This window comes from Lepidochelys kempii, chromosome 15 (assembly GCF_965140265.1).
Source record: "Lepidochelys kempii isolate rLepKem1 chromosome 15, rLepKem1.hap2, whole genome shotgun sequence".
In the NCBI taxonomy this organism is placed as follows: domain Eukaryota; kingdom Metazoa; phylum Chordata; order Testudines; family Cheloniidae; genus Lepidochelys; species Lepidochelys kempii.
In genome coordinates, this window is record NC_133270.1 from 15938249 (window position 1) to 15964647 (window position 26399).

General features: G+C 39.3%; 1 protein-coding gene across 7 annotated transcripts in view; it reads left to right on the forward strand.

Annotated features, from left to right (window-relative positions):
• The window catches only part of LOC140898772 (septin-2), a 63262-nt gene that overhangs the window by 25635 nt on the left and 11228 nt on the right, over positions 1–26399 (forward strand). For 5 of the 7 annotated variants that reach the window (XM_073313144.1, XM_073313140.1, XM_073313142.1 and 2 more), the window contains 5 exons: positions 4084–4185; positions 5133–5278; positions 7435–7518; positions 8920–8977; positions 21937–22029. In XM_073313144.1, coding sequence (XP_073169245.1) covers positions 4084–4185; positions 5133–5278; positions 7435–7518; positions 8920–8977; positions 21937–22005 — 459 coding nt within the window. In that variant the 3' untranslated portion in view covers positions 22006–22029. Of the gene's footprint in view, positions 1–4083; positions 4186–5132; positions 5279–7434; positions 7519–7617; positions 7715–8919; positions 8978–21936; positions 22030–26399 lie in introns of those variants that run through there. The other 2 variants (XR_012155092.1, XM_073313145.1) reach the window with 2 other exon arrangements.

Sequence of the window (26399 nt, forward strand, 5' to 3'; positions counted from 1 at the left end):
ACCTTCCCAGTTTGTAGCATAACATAGTTTTTAATAAACAAATCTTATAAAATACCCTTGATTTATATTGAAGGGCATTGTTATTACAGCAATGTCTGGTCTTACCATAAAAACATAAGAGGCTCCTAAACTGTTGCCAGTTATGGTGTGGTTAAGAAGATAAACAACTTTTAATTATTTTTGGTCTACTGGCAAAGGTCAGTACAAATGGTTTAACTAAGTAAAATGTGTAATGTGGTTCCAAAGCTTTGAAAGTCTAGCTAGTGTATATTGTTCTAACTAAAAGCATCTCAGTTACAAAATCTCTTATCAGGAATAAGAATCAAAATTTGCCTTTGCTGGAGCTTTGATATTGTTTTAGATGTCTCTGCCATTTGGCGATTAATCTAAGGTAGTGTTTTTGTTTTGCTTCTTTGAACCAAGCTAAAAGATCAGTTGTGGTCCTTGTGAAGGAAACCCAGCTTGGAGTAATTCCTGTTTTGTCTTGCTGGAATTCAAAGTTGTGTTTTTTTTTTTTGTTTTTTTTTTTATTAAAGAAACTCTTGAGTGGGAAGAACTGCAAGGCGGTTTCACAAGCTGTGCCATGCAAAGCCACTAAGGAAACCTGCTCAGAAGAATGATTTCATGAGAGGGGAACTAGTATTTTGACTTTTTAAATTTCCCATGGGAATGCTAATCTGTAGGAACACAGAACCCCCTGAGGCCAATAAAACTGAGATTTCAAGACGCAAAATGCTGTTTCATTGTTGAAACCATAAAATACAGTTTGTTTTTATTGCAATTCTTTTTCCTCCCAGGAAAGCACTAGGTTTAACAGCTGTAATATATTCTAGCACCCCTTGTTGCTGGCTTTCCCTCTATTGTTTCAGCTGCATTTTTATCTCTCAAATCTCACTCAGGCTAAATGTGCTTTCTTTTTCCATGCATCTACGTAGAAGCAACAAACTGCAGTACTGCTTCACCTATACCAGCTGTTCATGTCTCATCGTTAGGGGATACTGTAAACTCCAATAAATTGTTGGGTTGCATTCTGCAAAACAGTACTAACCTCTAGATTGATATGGCTCCAAGCTAGTATCCCTTGCTGTTATATATATATATATTGTCTTCAGTTGAAATGGGGTTAACGTTTCCCCATCAAAATGTTTTTCCTCTTAACTAGTTGCTCTGTTGTTGTGGACTTGAGTTAGTTTTGATTCTTAAAATGAAATTTACTTAAAATCCCCCTTTCTAATAAAAAATTAATAAAATAATTGAAAGCTGTACTTCAATTTTTCTAAACTAACCTTACTTCCAAATTTGAAACCCAAGACATAACCCTTTAGATATTCAGATTATGTTATTAAAATGTGGCATATAGTTTATTTGGCATATTTTTCTCTTCTAAAAGTGTAGAAGGTTGCAGGTATGGGGACCTTCATGTAGGTACTGCAGAGCTGCTGTGACTTCAGGTTCATTATATTTTACATTGAAAATGATGGTTTACACTCTGCACAGGAAGAAAAGATCCTAGGAATAGGGATGGTACATACACAAGGGTCATGCTTGTACGTGTTCCCTTAGCCCCCACCCTGGATTAACAAAAAGCTTAAAAGTCATTTCAACTTGGATTATAAAAACTGTAGAATGGGAGAGTTTCTCCTATAACAGATTTATTGGGTACCATTATAACAGAAACTCATAGGAACAAATGATATTGATGCAGGCTCCATAGCAAGCTCTCTTGTGGACTCAGTAGCTGCATCTATACTAGCTAATTTTGTACCTATTTCAACACTGGTGCAGTTACATCAGTGCTAATTAAAGTGTAAACACTTATGTGGACAGGACTTCAGTGGCTTTACTACTGTGTTGTGAAAACTTGCTTTCTTGACGTGGAGGCCTTAGCCTGGTCTACACTAGGGCTTTAACCATTGGAGTTGCACTGCTATTTTAAACAGACACTGACTTGCTAGTGTAGCTGCAGCCACTGGAATACCAGAGGGGTGGTTTCTACAGTCACAGTTCCTGGGTTGTCTGGAGCATCCAAGATAACTTTGAAGATGGAATGCTGACTTTCCACCGAAGAGCTAAATGTTCTTCCCAGTGATGCTAAGAACAGCCACACTTCCTTTTATCTGAACAGAATCTCCTCAATGTTATAGAAGGAGGAAATTCTCATTTCAGGCTTTTTTTTTTTTTTTTTTTAATAGTTTATAGGATCACAGTTCTCCTCTGTTTTGAAGGGAAAATTAAATATCACCTTTTGACACTGCCAGAGGTCTAGAGTTAAACTAGCTGTTTACCCCTGCAGTGATTTCATTAGGAAAAGTATGTATACAGAAGTACAGATTAGTGTTTGTTAATCCCAGACATTAGTTACAGTAAGGAGAATTGTGTGAGGATATCTTTCACTGTTAAAATGGAGAAAGAAAGTAATTCAAAATCCTCTAAGTGGGACATGGACTTAATTACAGTTACAGATTAGGTGATATAAAACTTAATTTAGCATTTGTTCCATTTTTGAATATATAGCATATAAAATATATAATGGATGCGCACACATGATCTGTGCTTGCTATTTTTTGAAGCTGTAAGTAATGAATATCTCCTCAAAATCCACTTCTGGTCCTTGCTTTTTACCATTGACTGTTACTTGTGTGTTGTCTGCTCCTGCTTCCCAGAGAGAGGCAGGGCAGTACGTATACATTCCAACTGTGTTAATGATTTGCTTGTTCTATAGGTAATATTATTTTTAACTTCTTGCTGTCTCTTCAATACCCCTGTTCTTTGTTGGTGTTTAAGACCTATGTTTATCTTTGATTGTAAACTCTCTGGGGCAGGTGCCATGCCTCTCTTAATCTCGGTAAAGATGTGTGCAAGAATATAGTGCTATTTTTTGTTAATAAGGTTAATATCCATAGCAAGTGATGAGTTCCAACTTTAGTATGTTAATAAACTGAATTCTTTGAAGTTAAGTTCAAATCCATTGATTAATCGCCTGGTAACAGCAGGATTTTTTTTTTTTTTTTAATTAAAACTTTGAATTCAGTGAACTGTCACCATATAAACTACTGAATTTAGAAGCTATTTGAATCAGCTTGTTTACATTTAAGCTTAATTATTTTATTTGGGTGCCAGCATGATATAAACATACAGTAAAATGAGTTTGAGAATATCTCACCATGCACTTTGATGTCCCAAATCTAGATCCCCTTGAGTAATGGGGACATAGGTGGCAGAGCTGTCATTCATATTTAACCATTTGTAATTTTGTAGCCCTTGGCTTTTTAAAATTGTAAATAATTCAGTGAAAGCTAATTTCAGAAACTCTTTCTTTCAGTTTATTTCTGACACTCTGCATCAGTGTGTTTCCTACCCTGCTCAAAAAGAGAACCTACATTAATTAACAAAGCCCTTCAGTGCTTTCAAGTATGGAGACATAATTTTGTCAGACTAAAATGAAATTTGTGTGAGAAAGTCCTACAAAGCCTAATTTGGATTTCCTCCAGCCTTCTCAAGTTTGTGTAATTATTTCCCAATTGTTAGTTTCCTATACCTCAAGCTACTGCTCTCTAAATGGACACTTACCTATTTTTGTGCCGTCCTTCTTCAGCTATTTTTGGACTGAAAGTCCAGGTAGCCTCCATTTAGTGACGGGAGATAAAATGTGAATATATAGTTCTAAGGTAGAGACTAGGTGGGTGAGGATATTACCTCACCCCCCTTGTCTCTCTTAATATCCTGGGACCACGGCTGCAACAACACTGTATCACAATGGAAGTTTTAAGGTAGAAGCAGATTCCCAATGAAGCTAAAACAGTTTCAGGTAATAACCAGGTGGGTAAGTATACAAAACCAAAGACCAAATGTAAATTGTTTTAATGACTTACTTTGTTGCTTGGTCAAGCTATTTAAGAGTAGGAAACATACTCTGGATTTCCTATTCTGGGGATAAGAGAATTTGGATGGCAGACCTGTACATCAAAGATATCTACTTAAAACCTATAGTGGATCTCTAGCCAGATAGAAACTTGATTGTTATCTTTCTCTTTCCAATTTGTGCACCTCCCGTGGGGGCTCCCCTCCTCCCCAATTCTTCAGGTTCTGGATGAGATTGCTGAGCATGGCATTAGGATTTACCAGTTGCCTGATGCAGATTCTGATGAAGATGAGGAGTTCAAAGAACAGACCAGGGTTCTGAAGGTGAGTTCTTCACTTGATATTTGAAAAGACTGATCATTTTATTTTAACTAGTTTTTATAAAGCTACAGGATTCTTACAGATATTATATTCAGTTATAATGTATTTGTTGAAAATTTGTGACTTTATTCTCTCAGAACTGAATGATAGTCCTCCTTAGAACCAAATATTACATGAACTGCTTCCATGCAGCTGTAGTAAAGCACTTCAGTCTTGACCTTGCAAGTACTCCCTTTGATTCTAGTCTTGGATTCTCTGAAGTCCAATGGTGCTCGATTTTTACTTTTTAAAATGTAGGCAGATGTCCACCAGATGCTAGAATGAGATGCCAATCCTCTGACTTAATCCAGAATTTGAAATAAGATCAGAGGAGAGCGAGGCAAAGGTATCTGACTGACTGTCATACTTCACTTCTTGCCTCTCACAAAACTAAATCAGTAATGAAGATCTTAATTTATTTCAGTCACTCATGTTTGTGCTACAGGTATCATTGCATAAACACTTTACAGTGTGCCTTAAACTGTGAATGTCTCTAGCTATCTGTTATCCATCATCCTAACTCTCTATTCTGTTTTTCTACTGTAACTGGCAAGTTTCCATGGGCTATTTATGTCAGATGACAGGCCACACGTGACCTGTGCTTCAACAAAAGCAAAAAGCTCCTAAAACAATAAGAGTTCTAACTGAAAACAAAAAAAACAACAACCTGTAAATAATTTTCCTTTACACAGGTGTGAAGACAAAACTGATCACAACAAGGTTACAGTTATTAATACTGAGGAGTTATGTACAGCATAGGGTATAGGATTAGGCAATGTTCTGTTCTCTGATGCTAACGGGTTTAGTCACATTGGTTTGGTAACTTTTTTTTGCCTTTTCCCTTCAATACTGAAATGTATTTCTATGCTTCTCGAGAACTTACGTTGCTTTTGCTCGGTTGTCTCGTCTAGGCTAGCATTCCCTTTGCTGTTATTGGGTCCAACCAACTTATTGAGGTGAAAGGAAAAAAAATCCGAGGTCGCCTTTACCCTTGGGGAGTGGTTGAGGTTGAGAATCCAGAGCACAATGACTTCCTTAAATTGCGCACAATGCTGGTGTAAGTAAAGGCATGTGTTTAATCTTTGGCATTACGTATCTGTTGAATCAGGAGGTGCCTTTGATGGATTTTTTTTCATTTATGTACACAGACTTCATTTCATTCTAGCCATATTGCTTTTGCTTTTTCTATTTTTGGATTCATTTGCCCATAGCAAGGAACAATGATGTACAAAATGCATCCTGTACATTTAACTGTGTGATGATTACAAGTAAGTATATGTGATGACTTCTTTGCCGCTTACTTCCCTGTGATGGGTTTTTAACAAAATGCTGTTTGTATTAACTTTAAGAGTTGATTGGTTATCTGTAGCATCCTTGCTTGGCCTAATTAAGCTATTAGTAAAATTTGGAGCATAAAGAAAATTTTCCACAGGTCAAGACGGCTTGTAGTATACCATGGAGTTTAAGTCTACTTAGATTGACGTTTCACTTTTTTTTGCTTCTTTCCATGCAGTGTAGTTTAAGGATGTTTTAAGATGTTCATTGGCATCTTTATAATACCTAAAGATTACTGTAGCAGACGTAGACCATTGTCCTGCACATGGCTCCTTGGGTGTGCGAGTGTCCACCTGTGCAGAAGAGCTAGTGGGACTGAGGCCTAAGGGCCTCCAGGCTTTATCTCAGTGCAAATTACAAATACTAATCATAGCCCATGACAGTGCGTTTGGATTTATCATTGTTAATATTGTCATTTTATAAAGGAATTGTTGCATCTGTTTAATTCAGATAGCATAACAATAGTATAACCACCCCCTCACCTCACTCCATGAATTATATGTCACCAAATGCTTTTTCACAAAGACTCTTGGCATAAGAGATTCTCTTATTTGATCATATTGTCATCATCTTAGATGGGCACTTGTGGGGCTAAGGTCAATCCAAATTCATATTGGACATGACTAGCACTCTCTGCTCAGTGGAGGTCCAGTAATGGAACAGCGCAGGGCTATTGAAGGTATGGATCAAGTTGCTTTGGCATAGTTGCACATAAGGGGGAGTTTGCACATCACCTGCACTAGACAGGTCTGAAGCCAGTGTTGTTCTTCCCTTGCTTTCAGTGCTAAATTTGGTCAGAAAGCTTTTAAGTGTTTATTATCTTCAGCGAGAGAGTGGTCTACAGTTTGACTCACATTAGGCTGACAGCTATGCTGTTACATCTTTGTGATGAATGATGGCAGTGTGCTTTAAAATTAACCTGTTACAACTTCTTTCTTGTTTGGTAGCACTTACTTAGGAGTGTACTCATGGAGAATCATTCTCTCCTTTCTTCCCGTTCACTGATCTGTACTGCTGTGCTTAGTTTACTTCTACACTCTCAAAAACTCCACCCTTGTTTGCTGTGATTCACATTGTATAGTGTTCACTTGTACCACTCTGTCTTTTTATATCCCTCATGCGCTGATGGGTCAGAGTGTAACTTGTAAGTTTGAGGGTTTCTTTTAAGTAGAGTGTTGCAGCAGGAAGACGAAACTTTTCTCATTGATTTGTATTTTTAAAAGTCTTAAGCCCTGACAATCTAGAAAGTGCCACTTAAATACAGTAAACCCGATTTAGGACTATACCTTGTATGTATAATTTAGCTATGTAGCTTTTTTAAATGAAAGTTTATTATGGTAACTTTTCTGTTACTGGAAATTCAGTGCGGAGTCCTAGTGCAATAAGTAGAGCCTCTGCTGGTCAGAGATCGCCCTCTGGTGGTCAGCTTTGATGTATGTTGTTCTGAGAGCTGAAAGTTCTCGGAGGTTGCTAAGGAGCTCTACCTAGTCTGAAGTTATAAACGGTATTTTAGGACATAGTTTCTAAAATATCTTTTGAATACTAAACATAAGGCAAAAGCAAGGGTTACTACAATTTGGAGATTACTGCAAACATCTCCTCTGAAGGAGTGGACAATGATGGACAGCAGAATTTTTCTTGTTTTTGAAGGTAATTATCAGGAAGAGAGAAATTTAAGCCCCATTTAAAAAAACAAACAAACAAACCATGGTGTGGGTATTAATGTTCCAGTTACTCTGTGGGTGGAGGACTTGGCCTTTGTTTCTATCTAGGATTTAGTCCCAAATATAGTGATTTATGTAATAGAAACCGTGAATTGAAGAGGCTGATTAACGGTTTGGCAAAAAATGTAAAATATTATTCTTTTACCTGTTCCAGAACACACATGCAGGACCTGCAGGAAGTGACTCAAGATTTGCACTATGAGAACTTCCGATCGGAGAGATTAAAACGCACGGGCAAGTGAGTATGAGCTCCTTTGGGCTTTGCTTCTGTTGATTCTGTCATTTTTCACTTGTGCTATTGGACAGATTCTCTTTCCCTGCCATTCTCTCCCTTTAGATCACCATTCTTTTCTGAGATGCAGCACTGAAATGCACCATTAGAGAATTTCTGGAAATAACTTTAACAGGGATCATTTAATAAAGAATGACAGCTAGGTAAATACCACAGCTACAAATTACTGGCTTGGTTGGTTCCATTTGCATACCCTTTCTCCTTCCTCCTCCCCTCATTTTTAATCTAAAAATGCATAGAGAAATAGTGGATAGTAAATATGGTGGGGGTTTCCCCCCTTTAATAGTCCCTATAAAAATAATAATTGTAAGGAACTGGGCTATTAAACGGAGACCCAGCCTGTGAAGCTCAGGATGGATGGTGTTTCACTTTTTAATGTAAGACTGACACATTGGCCAAGGGTTTGTGGAATATATTTTCTTTAAGCTTTCTATTTTACTTTGCCTTGTTCAGTAATAATTGGATATACAGCTAGATAGACATCCTTTCCACATTTCCTTATTTCAGTTTAGCATGTTTCATTACCGTTCTTTAATTAAACCCATTTGATGTCACTTTCTTTATTTGTCATAAATTTTTGTGCCCTTCACAAGCTTCGTTTCTTTCTAGTATGAGGAACATATCTGTTGGCGTCGCATCTTCCTGATGACAGACAACCTATTCCTCTCCCAGCTTTACTTTGAAATGCTTATTAATTACCAACCATTATTTTCAAAAAGAAAGAAAATTGACATAATTTTGTATCTATGCCATAGCTTTGTTTTATTACTGCAGTGGTACCATGGAGGGATGATAAAGAAAATGTCTCAATTGCAGTAAATGAAAGAACAGGGCATGAGAGTGCAGGAAATTTCTTGTATGAAACAGTAGGAGAAAGAGAAGATGGGAGTGAGAAATCTAGTTGGGAAGAAATTTGAAGGAGCTAGACAATATAATGTGCTGCTTAGTATAGCTTCTTAAAGCAACAAGACTTTCTCATCCATTCCCTTGTAAGAAAGCATGCAGTCAATCTTGTTCTCTCTGTATAGCCCAAACTGTGAGCCTTGAATCTGTTCTCAGAGACTGTGTGTACTTTTTCTTTTCCATGCCTACACTGTATGATGTGTAAAAAGGAGAGGACGACTTGTGGCACCTTAGAGACTAACAAATTTATTTGAGCATAAGCCTTTGTGAGCTACAGCTCACTTCAGAATGCATCCGATGAAGTGAGCTGTAGCTCACGAAAGCTTATGCTCAAATAAATTTGTTAGTCTCTAAGGTGCCACAAGTTGTCCTCTCCTTTTTGCGGATACAGACTAACACGGCTGCTACTCTGAAACCTGTATGATGTATGTTTGTGTTTGGTAGGCCTGTTGAAGAAGAAGTTGTAGACAAGGATAGAATCCTCCAGCAGAAAGAGGCTGAGGTAAGAATGCATTGTAACAAATTTCTCTTTTGATTCATTACAAAACCTGTAATTAAATGATACATATATCCATATATGTATGATATATCAGTAGAGATCTCCTACTGTAGGAAAAAATAGTATTTGTGCGGTAAAACAGTGAAATTGAATATTTAGACTGGCTGCAGAATAGTTTTCTCTCCTGATTTCTGCACTTCAGGTCATCTAATGGTCATGGGCAAAAGACTTTAAGGGTTTAGTTTTGAAGAATGTGGGGGACCTAAATGCAAATTAATTGCATTTTGCGCATTTACTTGTATATTGTGTGTGCTGTGTACACAATTCCTTGCTTGCAGGTGCATATCTTGCATTTGCAACTGAAGTGTTTGTTTTCTTAAAATATGATCCCTGCTTTTTGGTTAAACAGTCACTCATTTACTTGTGATAGCTCTGTTTGTTTCTTTCAAATAAGACTTCAGGATAGATAGTTCACAGTTAAGATTGCTATTCTAAATGAGATGCATGTTATCGCAGAGTGTGTGGTCTGTACAAAATATTTAAAATAAATGCACCCCTTGTACCTTCTGTAATGCTGACTGCAATGACTTGAGAGCATGAGTACCAACCTCCGGGCAGAATGTTAGGTACCATGGCACAAATCCCAACTTGGCTATGAAATCTATGCGTAGATTTCACTAACCAATTATTAAGGGTAAGCTCCTCAGGCACTATAATAACCTAAACACGGAGTATGCAATGTTGTTGTAGCCATGTTAGTTCCAGGATATGAGAGACAAGGTGGGTGAAGTAATATCTTTTATTGGACCAATTTCTGTTGGTGAGAGAGACGAGCTTTAACAGAGCTCTTCTTCAAACTCGAAAGTTGGTCTCTGTCACCAAGAGAAGCTGGTCCAATAAAAGATATTACCTCATGCACATCATCTCTCTAAACATGGAGTCTCACAGTCTCCTTGGGTCTGTCTTGCCACCCAGGTGAACATACCTTTGTGATAGTTGGTCCCTTACACCAAGGAACACAGCAATATTCTTGTTACTTTCAGGTTACTCCCAGTCCCAAAGGACTAGTCTCTTGTTCCAGGTCAGTTGCACCTTAGATCTCAGACCAAAGACCACTTCTGTGGCCAATCCTATAATAAACTATATAAAGATTTAATAAATAGGGAAAGGAAATTTGTTATTTGCAAGGGTAAAGCAGGTAAACATTAGTACACAAATGACTTACAATCTTAAATTTCATAAGGTGATATAGAGTTTATGGATAATAAAAGCTTCTATGACCTTTAGGGCTTACCCAAGTAAAGGAGCTGGGGATCTCTTGCTTATGCCTAGAAAAACATTGCTCCCTGGAGCTCAGGCAGCATAGAGATAGCAAATTCCTTTTGTTTGGGGTTTTTATCCCCCTCTTGCCATGTACTCTGACCTGCAAATTCAGCTGATGGGAAGAATCCACTTTCATGACTTAGCTTCATGGGGGGCAGAGCAACAAATGTCTTTTGTCCCCTTTAACATCCTACAATAGCCTGTCTGGTGCCGATGAACCTTTCCTGCTGGGAAGGACGTAACATCTTCTGTTGAAGATCAGCCCTTCATACTCATTAATGTCTTTCTCCTGTCTGGTGATTTACACAGTCACAGAGGCTTACAATACAACCACTCAAATATTACCTTACAATATGGGCTACAGATGTTATAAATGAGATTAATGCATGCAGCAACTCACAAGCATTCAATAAAATCTAAATAGTAAACACAATAATTCTAATTCTAATGCCTGTTTTAACAATATTAATGTGTAGGTGAGCCAGACTGATGCCAGCTATGTATTTGTCAGAGTTCAGTTGAGACACCGGGACCTTGGCATAAGCAGACACCTGGTCTGCCAATGTCAGACCTTGTTGCTTCACACAGAATAATTATTATTGATCTTAGATCTTACATTATAATATAAAAATCATTTCTAAAAGAGTGCGGGAGAAAAGACCATCGGTCAAGGCTTAGCAACTCTGAGGAAAGATGGAGATGCCTACTTTACCTGAACACACCTGGATGAGTCAGGGAAAGTGTCACATAGGCTGTACCCATCAGTTTCCATACTCCTACAGTTTGGTCTCTGATCCCTTACTTTTATGTCTTCCATTTTTACTCTTGTTAAGCTTGACCTTAAAAAAATCACATATGCAACTATATTGCTGGTTATTTTCTTTTGTTCCAGTCACTTCAGAGGATGAGAGTGTTGAATCAGTAATTGTTGTTTTGGTGTGAAATTGATGTTTGTTTATTTAGGTCTTAAAATTTTCAGCATATAGATGTAGCATTGAATCAGAACTCTTGACACCAGAGACTGTTGGCACAGTATTTCAGTTCAAGTACTACAGCCATATAATTGGTCATTTTATTGGGACATGGAGGTGTTTCACTGTCAATCTTTCATTGAGCAGCATTCATTTACTCAATGCAGTTTGGCCCCAGGTCACAGTGTGTGAATGGAAGAAAGTCGTGATTAAAAGGGAGCAGAGCTAATAGAGACTAGTTTCAGGCCAGATTAAAGATAGCAACTCTATAAATGGTTGGATGCATATTTCTGCGACCAGAGGCAGTCTCAGGACTTCTACATGCAGCCGGAAGTCCATGAAATGCTAATATTTCAGTCTCCATGTTTCCATCTTTCTTTATAGCATGCCTGTTAAGCCTGAATCCTGTTACCTGCCTTACTGTCTTCTCTGGCTGTTTAAAGACTTCCTTTCGGGGGAAATCTCCCATGGTTCCACTACCAATAGTGGTGGTGGTAGTGGGAACACTGCTGAAGATGGGACTCCACTGTTTTTTCCACAACGTTATTTCAGTATGGTGTTAAAAACATCATTATGAGCCTGTGTTCTGTCAGTGCTAGCTCTTTCACTGGTGGAGCTGCACTGGTGATGGTAACATTTCTCCAAGAACAAAGTACATAAATTAACTGCATCCTGTTTACTGATTACCAGACTAAGGAACAATAGGCTAACATGTTTCAGAGTAACAGCCGTGTTAGTCTGTATTCGCAAAAAGAAAAGGAGGACTTGTGGCACCTTAGAGACTAACCAATTTATTAGAGCATAAGCTTTCGTGAGCTACAGCTCACTTCCTCAGATGCATATCGTGGAAACTGCAGCAGGCTTTATATATACACAGAGAATATGAAACAATACCTATTCCCACCCCACTGTCCTGCTGGTAATAGCTTATCTAAAGTGATTTCCAGCACAAATCCAGGTTTTCTCACCCTCCACCCCCCCCCCCCACAAATTCACTCTCCTGCTGGTGATAGCCCATCCAAAGTGACAACTCTTTACACAATGTGCATGACAATCAAGCTGGGCTATTTCCTGCACAAATCCAGGTTCTCACATCCCCCCCACCCCCATACACACACAAACTCACTCTCCTGCTGGCTAACATGGTGACTGCTTTGCAAGTATCAAGAACATCATTTGACAGTGTTTTTCCTATTACGTTTAGAGGTTTAGATTTAGAGAGAGGTTAAGTGACTAGTATTTCTACTTGTTTGCCTGTATGTATGTGGCCAAAGAGATGATGAAGACTTTGAAGTTCTTGGAGGACAATCTCTAAAAGTTCTCAGTGGGACTAATAACCTCTACATAACTCCTGTTAAGGTTGTGAAGGATTAGGTTGAAACTTGAAAAAACAAATAGATTTAAACGTCTACTGTCTGCTGTCCCTTAAAACAGTGGTTTTCAAACTGTGGGTCGTGACCCAGTAGTGGGTCGCGGAATGTAAGGTGCTGGGTTGCGGCAACTTTGGTCAGTACTGCCGACCGGACTGTTAAAAGTCCTGTTGGTGGTGCTGCCCGGCTAAGGCAGACTAGTCCCTACCTGTTCTGACACTGTGCTGTGCCCTGGAAGCGTCCAGCAGCAAGTCTGGCTCCTAGGCGAGGGGGCCATGGGGCTCTGCGTGCTTCACCCGCCCCGAGCACTGGTTCCACACTCCCATTGTCTGGTTCCACACTCCCATTGTGGGTGAGAGCCTCGGGGAGCCTCTTGTTGTGCCTCCGCCTAGGAGCCGGACTTATTGCTGGCTGCTTCCGGGGCGCAGCGTGGTCCGCGGTGCAAGGGCAGGCAGGAAGCGTGCCTTAACACCCCTGCTGTGCCGCTGACTGGGAGCCCCTGGGGTAACCCTGTGCCCCAAATCCCCAGCTCTGAACCCCCCCCAAACCCAGAGCCCCTTCCTGCATCCCAAATGCCTCATCCCTAGCCCCACCCCAGAGCTCTGACCCCTCCTGCACCCCAGCCCTGAGCCCCCACAAACCTGGAGCCCGCTCCTGTACCCCAAACCCCTCATACCTGGCCCCACCCCGCAGCCCTCACCCCCGGACCCCAACCCTCTGCCCCAGCTCTGAGCCCCTCCCACACGCCAAATCCCTCATCCCCAGCTCCACTGGGTGTGGGCATCAACAATTTTCTTCAACTGGGTCGCCAGAAAAAAAGTTTGAAAACCCCTGCCGTAAAAGATCAAGAGGCTTTGCTGAGTCTTCTGTAGATAAGCTGGTATGAAATCTCTTCATCGCCAAGGCAGTCTGAGATTCAGGTTGGGGAGGACTGTGCAGGGAAAGAGGTGCAGAGGAAATGGGCTTACATTCCTTGGCCTTTGCTGAGAAAACAAACAGTCATTTCCCCTTCTGTTTTGCATTCCGATCAGTAACTGTGCTTGAAGTTCTGTTTACAGTTCTGCAGGGTTTACATAACCCCAGAGGGAATGAAGGTTTGGGGATGTGCCAGGATCATCATTATCAAGGCATGATTTTTGCTAAATAATGATCCTTAATTATATCAGAAGACATGTTCCTCAGCCAATTTGAGTCATTAATCTCTAAAATAGATTCTTCAGCCAAATTACAAGACCATTTTTGACATGTATAGATTTAATTTTGCTTTTCTGCAGACAGTTGAGTTGTTTTTTCTGTCAGTCTCCAAGTGTTAATGAACTGGTTTTATGAGGGAAGGGAGTGGAGAGAAGAAAGTAACGGTGTTTGCTTTCCTTTCTGTAAATTTATTACAGTACAAATTATTTGTTGTGACTTTTTGCTATTAACAGCCCCAATAGCTTTTCCAATAAAAGTGTGGTGGAGACTACTTGGAGCAACTTATCCTGTTACGTCACATTCTGAAATGATTCCCTTGTTAATGAGAATGACAAGCATAAAGGGTAAAACTTTCAAAAATATCTGAGGCACTTTTGAAAATGACACTTAGGCCCTGTTCATTGAGGCATCAGGGGGCATGGATTCTATCCCTAATTCTGCAGCTAACTCATCATAAGACTTTAGGCAGTTCACTTTGCTTCTCTCTGCCTTAGTTTTCCCACCTGTCAAATAACACACACTATTATTTCAGGTTTCAGAGGAACAGCCGTGTTAGTCTGTATTCGCAAAAAGAAAAGGAGTACTTGTGGCACCTTAGAGACTAACCAATTTATTTGAGCATGAGCTTTCGTGAGCTACAGCTCACTTCATCAGATGTTTACCGTGGAAACTGCAGCAGACTTTATATACACACAGAAATCATGAAACAATACCTCCTCCCACCCCACTGTCCTGCTGGTAATAGCTTATCTAAAGTGATCAACAGGTGGGCCATTTCCAGCACAAATCCAGGTTTTCTCACCCTCCACCCCCCCACACAAATTCACTCTCCTGCTGGTGCTAGCCCATCCAAAGTGACAACTCTTTACATAATCAAGTCGGGCTATTTCCTGCATAGATCAAGGTTTTCTCACATCCCCCCCACCCCCATACACACACAAACTCACTCTCCTGCTGGTAATAGCTCATCTAAACTGACCATTCTCCAGGTTTAAATCCAAGTTAAACCAGAACATCTGGGGGGGGGTAGGAAAAAACAAGAGGAAACAGGCTACCTTGCATAATGACTTAGCCACTCCCAGTCTCTATTTAAGCCTAAATTAATAGTATCCAATTTGCAAATGAATTCCAATTCAGCAGTTTCTCGCTGGAGTCTGGATTTGAAGTTTTTTTGTTTTAAGATAGCGACCTTCATGTCTGTGATTGCGTGACCAGAGAGATTGAAGTGTTCTCCGACTGGTTTATGAATGTTATAATTCTTGACATCTGATTTGTGTCCATTTATTCTTTTACGTAGAGACTGTCCAGTTTGACCAATGTACATGGCAGAGGGGCATTGCTGGCACATGATGGCATAGATCACATTGGTGGATGTGCAGGTGAACGAGCCTCTGATAGTGTGGCTGATGTTATTAGGCCCTGTGATGGTGTCCCCTGAATAGATATGTGGGCACAATTGGCAACGGGCTTTGTTGCAAGGATAAGTTCCTGGGTTAGTGGTTCTGTTGTGTGGTATGTGGTTGTTGGTGAGTATTTGCTTCAGGTTGCGGGGCTGTCTGTAGGCAAGGACTGGCCTGTCTCCCAAGACTTGTGAGAGTGTTGGGTCATCCTTTAGGATAGGTTGTAGATCCTTAATAATGCGTTGGAGGGGTTTTAGTTGGGGGCTGAAGGTGACGGCTAGTGGCGTTCTGTTATTTTCTTTGTTAGGCCTGTCCTGTAGTAGGTAACTTCTGGGAACTCTTCTGGCTCTATCAATCTGTTTCTTTACTTCTGCAGGTGGGTATTGTAGTTGTAAGAAAGCTTGACAGAGATCTTGTAGGTGTTTGTCTCTGTCTGAGGGGTTGGAGCAAATGCGGTTGTATCGCAGAGCTTGGCTGTAGACGATGGATCGTGTGGTGTGGTCAGGGTGAAAGCTGGAGGCATGCAGGTAGGAATAGCGGTCAGTAGGTTTACGGTATAGGGTGGTGTTTATGTGGCCATTGTTTATTAGCACTGTAGTGTCCAGGAAGTGGATCTCTTGTGTGGACTGGACCAGGCTGAGGTTGGTGGTGGGATGGAAATTGTTGAAATCATGGTGGAATTCCTCAAGGGCTTCTTTTCCATGGGTCCAGATGATGAAGATGTCATCAATATAGCGCAAGTAGAGTAGGGGCTTTAGGGGACGAGAGCTGAGGAAGCGTTGTTCTAAATCAGCCATAAAAATGTTGGCATACTGTGGGGCCATGCGGGTACCCATAGCAGTGCCGCTGATCTGAAGGTATTTCAAAGGCTTTTGAAATCCTTAGGTGAAAGATGGTATGTGAATGTAAATTACTTATTCAAAGTCATGCTGGCCTGCAGTAAATTGAACACCCTGTAATACTTAACACTCACAATTGTTCTTCTTTGTTTTCCCCTATTGGCCTCGCCTAGCTTTCTGATTTGTCTCTGTTCCTTGATCTCCCAGTGTGTCATCAGATAATAGGGGTACAGTGTGAGAAATATACCAGAAAGGGGCAGTCTTCTCCATTGTCTTGGCCCCATTCTGACAGACATCCCAGTGCCTGATAACTCTATGTAAACTCATTTTACCATATTTATATATTCAGTAAGATGCAAGTATTTTGGGAAGTATTTAATGTTTGCATGAAAAGGCTAACATGACAGTTGATGAAGGTCTAAAGACCATAGATAAAAGTATCCTTAAAGTGTGATACCTTTTTCTTTGGTAAGTTATAGTCCTTCTGCAGTGGTGAGAGGAAGTAGTACTAAATTCAGTCTTACACTTTCCTCTGTGGAGTGAAATAGCTTTTATCCTTGGAGAACAGGATGAAAATAAAACCATCGGGGAAAAAAAAAACCTTATTAGCAGTGCCAGTCCTGTGGAGAATAGAATGATGATGTTGACATAATCTTTGAACAATATATTTTGCCTTTTAAAAAGTTACTTGTTGAAACCAGTTTAACAGTCATAGTTCCAAGTAAGAAATGATACTCGCTGCCCGTAAAGTGCAGTGGCTGTGAACACAGTGACTTGTCTTATTTTATAAATGTAGTATTTATAATTCCAGAGAGTCCCATAAGCAAAACATATCTCTTGATGGAAATCCTTTTTTGCAATATAATTATTTGAGTGGAGCATATTTTTCTTGGCCTTACTTAACAGGATTAGTTGCACTCTTTGGTATTGAAGGTATTTTTAACAAACGCAGCGAATATCGTGGGAACATCTTGAAGCTACTGAAGGTCCACAGTCTTAAGTTCTATTTCTTCATATTATTTTCTTCCTACAGCCCCCTTCTCATCTGAATTTTATTGTTAAGAGGGACCTGGCTATTTGTTTGAAAAATGAACTGTCGTACTGGAAAGTGAACGTTGCTGAGTTCTTACCATTTCTTTTTCTCTTCCATCTGTGGGGCTGTTGCCTAAGCATTACTCAAGCAAGAATCTGCACTGTGCAAGGCTCTGGCTGGTTTTGTGTTCTAGCCAAAACATGCAGTAATGGGAATAATCAACCATGTAATACAAAGTTGTATCAATGTCTATACTCTCTTAACTCTCATGTGAAATGTCTGATTCCTCTCCATGTTATTGTTGCACTGCCATCGAGAATAATGTGACACTTTGAGCTAATTTCAGCCATAGTGTGAGGAGCTCTTTCTCAAGTAAAGTAGATGGAGTTTACACAAAGGCTAAGTTTGGTCCTTTGACTTCTGCTTTTTGGGCATTGTCAGGAACTGTGTTTCTAGAGGATTTCCAAACATGTCCCTCCTTTTTGCCTTTTTTTGCCTTTGATTTGCCTCTCCTCTTTGGGGTTTGGTGTTACAGCATCCGTTCTTCTCTTGGGGCTGAATGTGTGCGCCCTGCATAGCATGTCAATGCTGCTTCTGCATCAGCAAGAGATTTGCTGCAATGTCAAATGAGATCAGAGTATGCTGCCTCTCACTCCATGCCAAGATAGGGAGCAACAGACTAGATATGAAGCTTGAACTGTGGTGTCTTGAGTGCTCTCACCTTGGAGAAACAGGAGGAAAAGTGTGTGTGTTGTATACACAATACACTGGTTGCTCATTTACTTTCCCTCTCCTCATAAGAATGAAAAGAAGTCCACTTAAAACTGTACCATTCAGGAGTGGTTCTTTCATTCTCGCCTCACTCATAAAGATAAATGGCGTAAGAGACTGAGCATCCTTATTTGTGTATAATATAGGTCAGCTCTTTCTCCCTGAATCTTATGTGCTGTGTTATTGCTAAATTAATGGATTGAAATGATCTTGTCAGCTTCCAGACAATGGTGCAAATGGACACCACTCTCTCCAGTGATTGCAACCTGCTTGAAAGGGTGTATTAAATGTACCGTAATCCCCTGTCCATAACATAAAAACTGCCTTTATATAATCAATCATTTAAAAAAAAATACATTATGCCTGGAAGAAATTATTTGCTACATCTCTGCAATCTTTTTTTCCCTAATGCAGCTATCCTAGAGATGAGGAATAGTATGAATTGTTGGTAACCTGGAGTCATTATTGGATTTTGGAAAGTGATCAGTATATGTAAATATGATTCTGTTTTAGTTAATAGAAAAGTCTACTTGAGCTATATTTCCATACTGAAAAATATCCTTATATATGGAACTCCTCATCAGGAGTGTAATATTTAGCAGCATTTTAAGCAACAATTAACTGTTCCCCACACACTAATACCCTTGCTCCTGTCCTTCCACACACTCTCCTCCTTATTCACCCCCCAGTGTAGTTCAGCTATTAGATCTCTTTTCAGCGAGTATTTATACAGCCAGATTTCAGGTCTCGATAGCCATCAGTGCTCCATTAAAATATTGTATGTTCTTCATGTGGAAAGTGCTGTAGTACATCAGATACTTGTCATTTTGGTCAGAGTCTGTAACTTTTGCAGGGAGGAGGAATCTCTTATACCACAGTCTCAGAAAAGGAAGTTAGTCTGCAGACCAAGAAGCAGCTCTCCAAGAAGAGCAGAGCTGTGCTTTCTAAATACAGTTGCACTGGCTGCATTTGGTGGTGTCTTACCCTTATTTTTGTGTTTGGCCAGTTTGTTTCAGCAAAAGGAAATTGCCCACTTATCTTCACACTATACTAACTGGTGTAGGACGCACAATTATATAGAATCATAGAATATCAGGGTTGGAAGGGACCTCAGGAGGTCATCTAGTCCAACCCCCTGCTCAAAGCAGGACCAGTCCCCAGTTTTTGTCCCAGATCCCTAAATGGCCCCCTCAAGGATTGAACTCACAACCTTGGGTTTAGCAGGCCAATGCTCAAACCACTGAGCTATCCCTCCCCCCATATGGTTAACTTAATGGGCATTGAATGCCAAGGAAGCTCCTAATGTTAAATAACACTAATGTGGCTTTGCAACCTTGTCATTAGTTAATCTGTGCATCTATATAGTATGTGGGGTAGTACCTCATCTCTAGAAAATGCATTACTGTACTTAATCTCTAGATCTCAAAATACTTTATGAAAGTGCGTGAGGAAAATCCTTCTCTTAGGGAAACTGAGGCAAAAGAGGTTAAGCAAAGAGGTTAAGGTTTAAATCTTTGGAAGAACTTTAAAAAAACAAAAATCCTTTTCTGTGCTGAGCCTTGGCATGCCAAATCTGTCACCATTGCTATACTGCCTTACTCATGCTGGCAAGGTTCTGGGGTGAATGAGAAGGAATTATCTGCTTTGTGAGGTTTATGAAGTAATATAGAAAGTGTGTCTTCAAAAGCTTTATTTTGAGGCCTTGGGCGGGATAGTTTGGTTCAATCAATCTTTAAGCATTTTGTCTTCCCTTTTCTACCAACTCTTTTGGGTTTTTATTTCGTTATAGTGGCTACTTCTCTCTCATCCATTAGGCTTATCCCAATTTTAATTATTGTCCTTCAGGTTCTATAGCACCCAGGTACCTAATGATAGATGTTATGTATAAAAAACAAACAAACAAACCCAAGCCTGCTGATGCTACTGTAAAGACAGCAGTAAAGATTTAGGACTATTTGTGCTAACTTGCATGTGCCTGTCTCTATTGGTGTTGATGGCTTCAAGCAAACAGCTGGCAAAAACAAAATAAAATTAACTTAATTACATATTTGTTTATTCAAGAAAAAGGTAACTTTTTAAAAAAATCTTGTTTTTCACGACAAGTTGGTGGTAACACTGTATTTTTAGCATTTTCTTGACTCATCTCTGTTGAGAATCTCTGATCAAAGGTGTATATACGTGTGAAGTATTATTACAGTTCTAAATATTTGACTAGGTAATGTAGGTAGATATGAGATATATTCATCTATTACAGAATTTCATCACTGACTTCACATTTCTTCTCATTTCACACCTGAATGTGCTTTAATGCTGTACAGTTCAGATGGGAAACGCCTTTTCTTAGGTTACCTCAGCTATATTCCTTCATTTTCTTTCCATAGTCCTCTGTTCCCTATCTAAGGTCAGACAAAATAAAGTAATATGTGTCTCTGGAACCGTAACTCTTTTCTGATCTGGTTACCTGCTTTGTGTAGACAAATAGAATCCATTATTGCTCAGCCCCAAATGCTGAGGATCAAGTGGGTATTTATAGAACCTCCCACGTATGATTTACTCATTCGTGTAAAATAACTGTTCTCTAGTTAATGTTTTGCTTTTGTATTCATGCTAGACATTTTTTAATGTTTCATTTTTTCAGACTGCATTACATTATTTTAAATTAAAATATGATTAATAACCAATGAAACTTTTTTTTTACATTATCCCTTAATGTTGTAACTATAACATTCCTACAAAGTAATCAGTAAAGAACAAAAGCATGACTACTTTTTGGGGAGGGAGAGATGGTTAGAACATAACTTTCTTTTCTTTCCCACAAAATAAATTAAACCCATATTCTCAGATTAGCGTTCTTAAATTAAAATAGTATCTGGCGACAGTGCATTATCATTGTTGCCGTTGTTTAATGGAACATTGGTGTTCTGCCTAACATAGCAAAAAAATAAGACTACTGCTCTAAAATCTAATTTGTTTGGTTTATAAGCACTCTGTGGCTTCAAGTTTACAATAAATCTAGGTATAATTTACATGCAAATTGTAAAAGGCCTGATTTTTTTCAAAATTATAAGAGCACAAAATGCATATACAATTGTATGCCCCATTTGTATATGCAATTTTCATGACTGCATATACAAATGTGCAACTGGCCATTTGTGAGTTCAGATAGCAGATTTGTGGGTACAGTTGTAATTGTATGCAATTTTTGAAAATCGGGCTCATAAGGTCTGTTCCTGGTATTAAAATTAATGTTAAAAAGAAAAATAAACAGGATTTAAAAAGAAATGATCTTACATAATTGCCAACTTGCTTTTTCATGGGATAGAAACTACAAATCAGTGTCTCTAAAAAGATGAAAACATTCAAAACAAACTAGTTATTTCCAAGAAAATGTTGAATACATAAAATTAAAACATTGGTGGCTAATATGTCTAGGCTTTCCTTTTCTTTCTCTATAGATTTCATTGAGCATCTTTTTATTTTGCACTTGAAACAATTTTTTTCAGCAGGGTTGGCTAATGCTCCTCAAATTTTGGGGTGTTATCCGATTAATCAAACCAAACAGCAGCTTCAAAATCACCACTGCCTTTCTGGCATTATGGGCTAAGTACTTGTATTGGAACAAACCAAGCTGATTTACCAGAAATGCACCTCTATACACAAAAAGGAAAGGAGGGTGTTTTCCTCCGTTTTGTTATATCTGTGTGCTAATTTGCAAGTCTGCGAATGTGCTTCTGAAAGATCTTGGTTTCCACGCTCTCATGGTCAAGATTCTCATGTAGCTTGCTGACCTGAAATGTGTCTCTGATATGATCTTGACTTCACACTCTGGGCCAAAAGGATCTTTGACTGGGATACATCAGTAAGAAATGGACCATGTAATTAAACACTAAATTGTAATATAGGGTGGGAAAGAAACTGGGTCCCTTTCTCCACCAAGGAAGGAAAGGATTCACAACTTTCTGTATATCTGGGTATTTTCCCCATTAGTTTCAGGGAAAGAATGAGCCTGAGCTGTCCAAAGTCTGCGAGTAAAAGGTGGTGTTTTTTTTTTTTCTTCACAGCTGCGTCGCATGCAGGAAATGATTGCACAGATGCAGGCCCAGATGAGGATGAAGCCTGGGGATGAGTGAGATGCTGAACATGTGGCTAACAAGGTACATTTTTTGTTTTGTTTTATGTAGCTATTATTCTCTTCGTTAAAATCCTGTACCATGCTTCATTGATTTGCTAGAAAGTGAAATCTTTGGTAACTTCCTCAAATTGACTTTAGTAAACACGGGGCTTTGTATTTGCCTTTACAAGGAGTCTGTTTCTACAGCTCCTGGCACATTGTGGGTGTTGTCAGAAACAAATTAATAACCAGCAAAGAGCTTCAGTTACCGAACTGAAGAAGAGGTGTAATGAATGGTTTGGGCTGATATAACTGATTTGCATACTGGTTGTCCAGCTACTATAATGCGCCATCCTGATAATCACTACAAAAGGTTTTTTTTCTCCTGCTGATAATAGCCCACCTTAACTGATTACTCTCGTTATAGTGGGTATGGCAACACCCATTTTTTCATGTTCTCTCTCTGTGTGTGTGTGTGTGTATGTATATATATATATATATATCTCTTCCTACTGTATTTTCTACTGCATGCATCCGATGAAGTGGGTTTTAGCCCATGAAAGCTTATGCTCAAATAAATTTGTTAGTCTCTAAGCTGCCACAAATACTCCTCATTCTTTTTGCTGATACAGACTAACATGGCTACCCCTCTGAAACCTGCCTCTATAGTTAGTCTAGATCATTTAACTTCCTGTTTTGGGCTATTATCTATAAGAAATTAAATTGCATACAGCCCTTTTTTCATTTTCACTGTAAAGAGTGAATGGTGTCTGTCAGATTGGTCCACTGAACTGAGTAAGTCATTTAGTGGAATCCAGTCACGTGAATTTTTCTGGGATCTCCCTCCTCTCAGATGGTGGTTTCTGATTCTGATAATATCGCCTCTGAAACTCCAGGGCTCCTTTCAACAGTCTGTATATATATTGTACTGCCTTTGCCTTCAAATCAAAACTAAATCTTTTCAAGGTGTGTCAGTAAATGAAGAAAAGTATGTATATCAATGTGAGATTCACTTCTAGATTTGCTAAATATTATACGGAAACCACCCATTAATCACAGCAGAGAATACACAAATTATCCAGCAGCTCATTTTATCTGAGACACTTTGCTGCTTGCTCTAGAAGGCTAGTCTGTGAATTAGATTTGCCTCTTGGCTGACATGATCTCTTCACCCGTTACATCTCTTCACTGCAATGCCTGCTGGTGTGCACAATAGCCAGTAGGGAGGCTTTTTCCCACCATACAGCAGTAGCATGAAGTGTTTCAGTCCTGTTCTCTTCAAACGATAAAACCTCAGAGGGCCATAGCTTGTTTCCAGCCCTCTGCTCTATTCTGGTTGCATATATCCGTCTTCCGCAGGAGTAGCTGATTTGGCTTCAGTTTGCCCTCCGTTCAGGTGTCTGTAGTTTCCTGTGGCATTTCCCCCACTTGTCTCTCTCAAATATTATAATTGTTTGAAGTGTTGTAGCCATGTTGGTCCCAGGATATGAGAGAGAGACAAGGTAGGTGAAGTAATATCTTTTATTGGACCAGAAGTTGGTTCAATAAAAGATATTACCTCACCTACCTTGTCTCTCAAGTATTATAATGCAAGACTTTACTGAGGTAAGTCAAGATTGCAGACACTTACCAGTATGAGTGCATATTTCCTTTCAAGAATGTTACTGGCTGATACTTTAACATCACTTTCAGGAGTAAGTAGAGTTAATAACTGTGGTAACTTGCTTATATGGAAAAGTAAGTATAGCCATCATCCTGTATAAGCAGTCTGCTTAATAAACTGACAGTGTTTGCAAAGTGTTAGAGGAAAAAATAGTGGACAAATCGAACTTGTTTATTGGATGTGTACTTTCTTGATGTCAGAGTCTACATATGGTATATTAGTCCCTGGGGCCAGCATTCAAAACTTGCAAGCGCTCAAGGGGAATCACTTTTTATTGTAAATCCCTGTGTTTTCTTCAGGATGCAGAAGGCATAGTTCTTATATTTTCTTAAATACAAGAATAAAAAATAGAAACATATGAGGAGCCTTGTTCCTGTTGTTTGATACTTCAGTTTAATGCTCCAGTTTTGATTTGCTGGAATGTAAAGCCTGAATAAAATGGATTATATTATCCCTTCTGACCTTGTGACAGCTGCCAACATTCCAGGCCTAAAATAAGGAGATTTTTGTTGCCTTTACTTGAACCTTCACTTTTCCTGTTTACATTTAAAAAAACCCAACAACCCTAGAACTTTTTAAAGTTAAGCCTCGAAAAGGAGTAAACTTGTCCACTGGGCCCCTATTAAAGAAGACAAAGTTCTACTGGTATATACGCCATGTTCCCTGATGAAAGCCATATTAAAAAAAAAAAGGTAAATTAAAAAAAAAATCAAACTCAGGTCTTTTTCACCCTGTCACAATTCCAAATTCCCAGCAAATGGATAAGCCTTCACAACTGAGACCAGACTGACCGTGTCTCCTCACCTCTATAGTAAAATACATAGTCCCAGAATTGAAAGACTAAACACTAAGGAAATTTCTTGTGGTTGACCATACTGTGTATACAGTAGCAATGACTCACTATTAGTCTTCTGCATACATAGACAGTAGCTGGTAACTTTATGGGGTTTTTTAAATGCTGTAGTTTGAATCAAAGGTGGTTCTGAGGTCCTGGGAAATTAATGGTAGCCCTTTTTTTGGTATGTCCAAACCCTTTAATTTTTTATTTTTTTAAATGAGACAGCTATTTTCATAGGAAATATTTTGAAAGTACTACTACTCACCTTGCCAAAGAACCCAATCCTTGTTGATAATTGCAGATTACATATTTACGCAGTCACCTATAGAAATCACTATATAAAATCACACTCAGAATCTAGCAAAATTCTTTCCTAATTGTTGCCTGCAAAGCACACTTGAACACTGTGTGCACACAAGAATATCCAAACATTTTACTTTGATCCCAGTGCTCAGACACTGGCCCAGCTATGAAATTCAGTAGCTGAGAGCTGGCAGAATGCAATACTCTGAACACTGGTTGTCTAATAACGGGACTAAGTTCTCTCTGGTTCAGAAATCCCATATCCAGCTCTGCCATAAGTAGCTTTTTAAAAATTGGAGCAGGGTTTATCCCAGGTCAAGTTTGCAACCGTGGACACATGGGCAAACAAAGGTCTGGACATGATGGTATGTGTCTGGGTACAAAGTGTTTTTGTGGGTGCTTTGCATTACTCACTGAAATACAGCCTCCCCTAAGTATCTGAATTACTCACAGACCAAAGGACTAATGCTGTGAACTCTCATATCTCACATCATTTTCATTTTGATGCAGAATAAAAACCTGAGAACTAGACCATTTCAGTTTCCTCCTATAAATGTCACCCCAGCAATACCTGTAAAATAGATTAGTTGTAGGAAAGAATAGTTTCTAATGAAATATTTGTATAAGCATGCTAAATCTATCCTAAAACATTTGAAAACCACATGTAGGCTGGAAATACTGGGATTGAACACATTTTGAGAAATGGATTTGGCTGAGAAATGCTGTGGCTGTGAGGTGCATGTTATCTATAGGTCTCACCATTTCTTAAGCCTCTGTCTAGACAGGGGACTTGTCAAAACCAGATCACCAGTCATACCATGTTCTGAATAGAATTTTGACGATTCCTCAGTTTTTCCCTTCAAGATGCTCATACTATTCTTCCATATGGAACAGATCCTCAGCTAGTGTAAATTGTCATAGCTCTGTTGACTAAACCAGACCACTGACATGGGATCCTGTTGTCACTTTGGAGAGGGCACAAGAGCTTGGGCCCGTCCCTCTCCTCAAAGGTTGAACATTCATTTACTCCTCAGGAGTACTTGCACCAATAACTCCCAGAACGGCCCCCAGTGTACCTTTAAATGGAACAAAGCATATTCAAAATTGATAGAGAATAATTGAAAACAAAGGTGGAGCTTCAAAGCTGTGTAACTAGGTCTAAGGTTTCTTATCAGTTGAACAGAATTTCTTGTATTATAGGTGAAGATCTTGCATCCTGAGCTTAGCCACGTGTTTTTCTTTGGTTTTGCTGAGGTAATGAATCTCTACAAAGCCAGGCTTTATTGCAGAGGTGGGGAGGGCACTTAACAAACACTAACTGGAAGACTTTTGAAAATATATGGAATGAAGGGGACACGGAATAGGTGGAGATTATAGACAGGAAGGAATGAACTGTGTAGAGCCTTGAAAGAGGATGGGTAGATCAAGTTTGATATGGAAGAGTGGAAATCTGTGAAGAGATTGGAAAGGAGGTGATGGTGGAGGAGACATAATCAGCAATGAAAGAGGAAGACGTTCTTGAAAGCAGTGATAACCAATACGTGCACATTTCATGATCTGTTCCAGATCTGTGGGAACTGTTGTTTTTTCTGCTCTCCTCTGATGATTA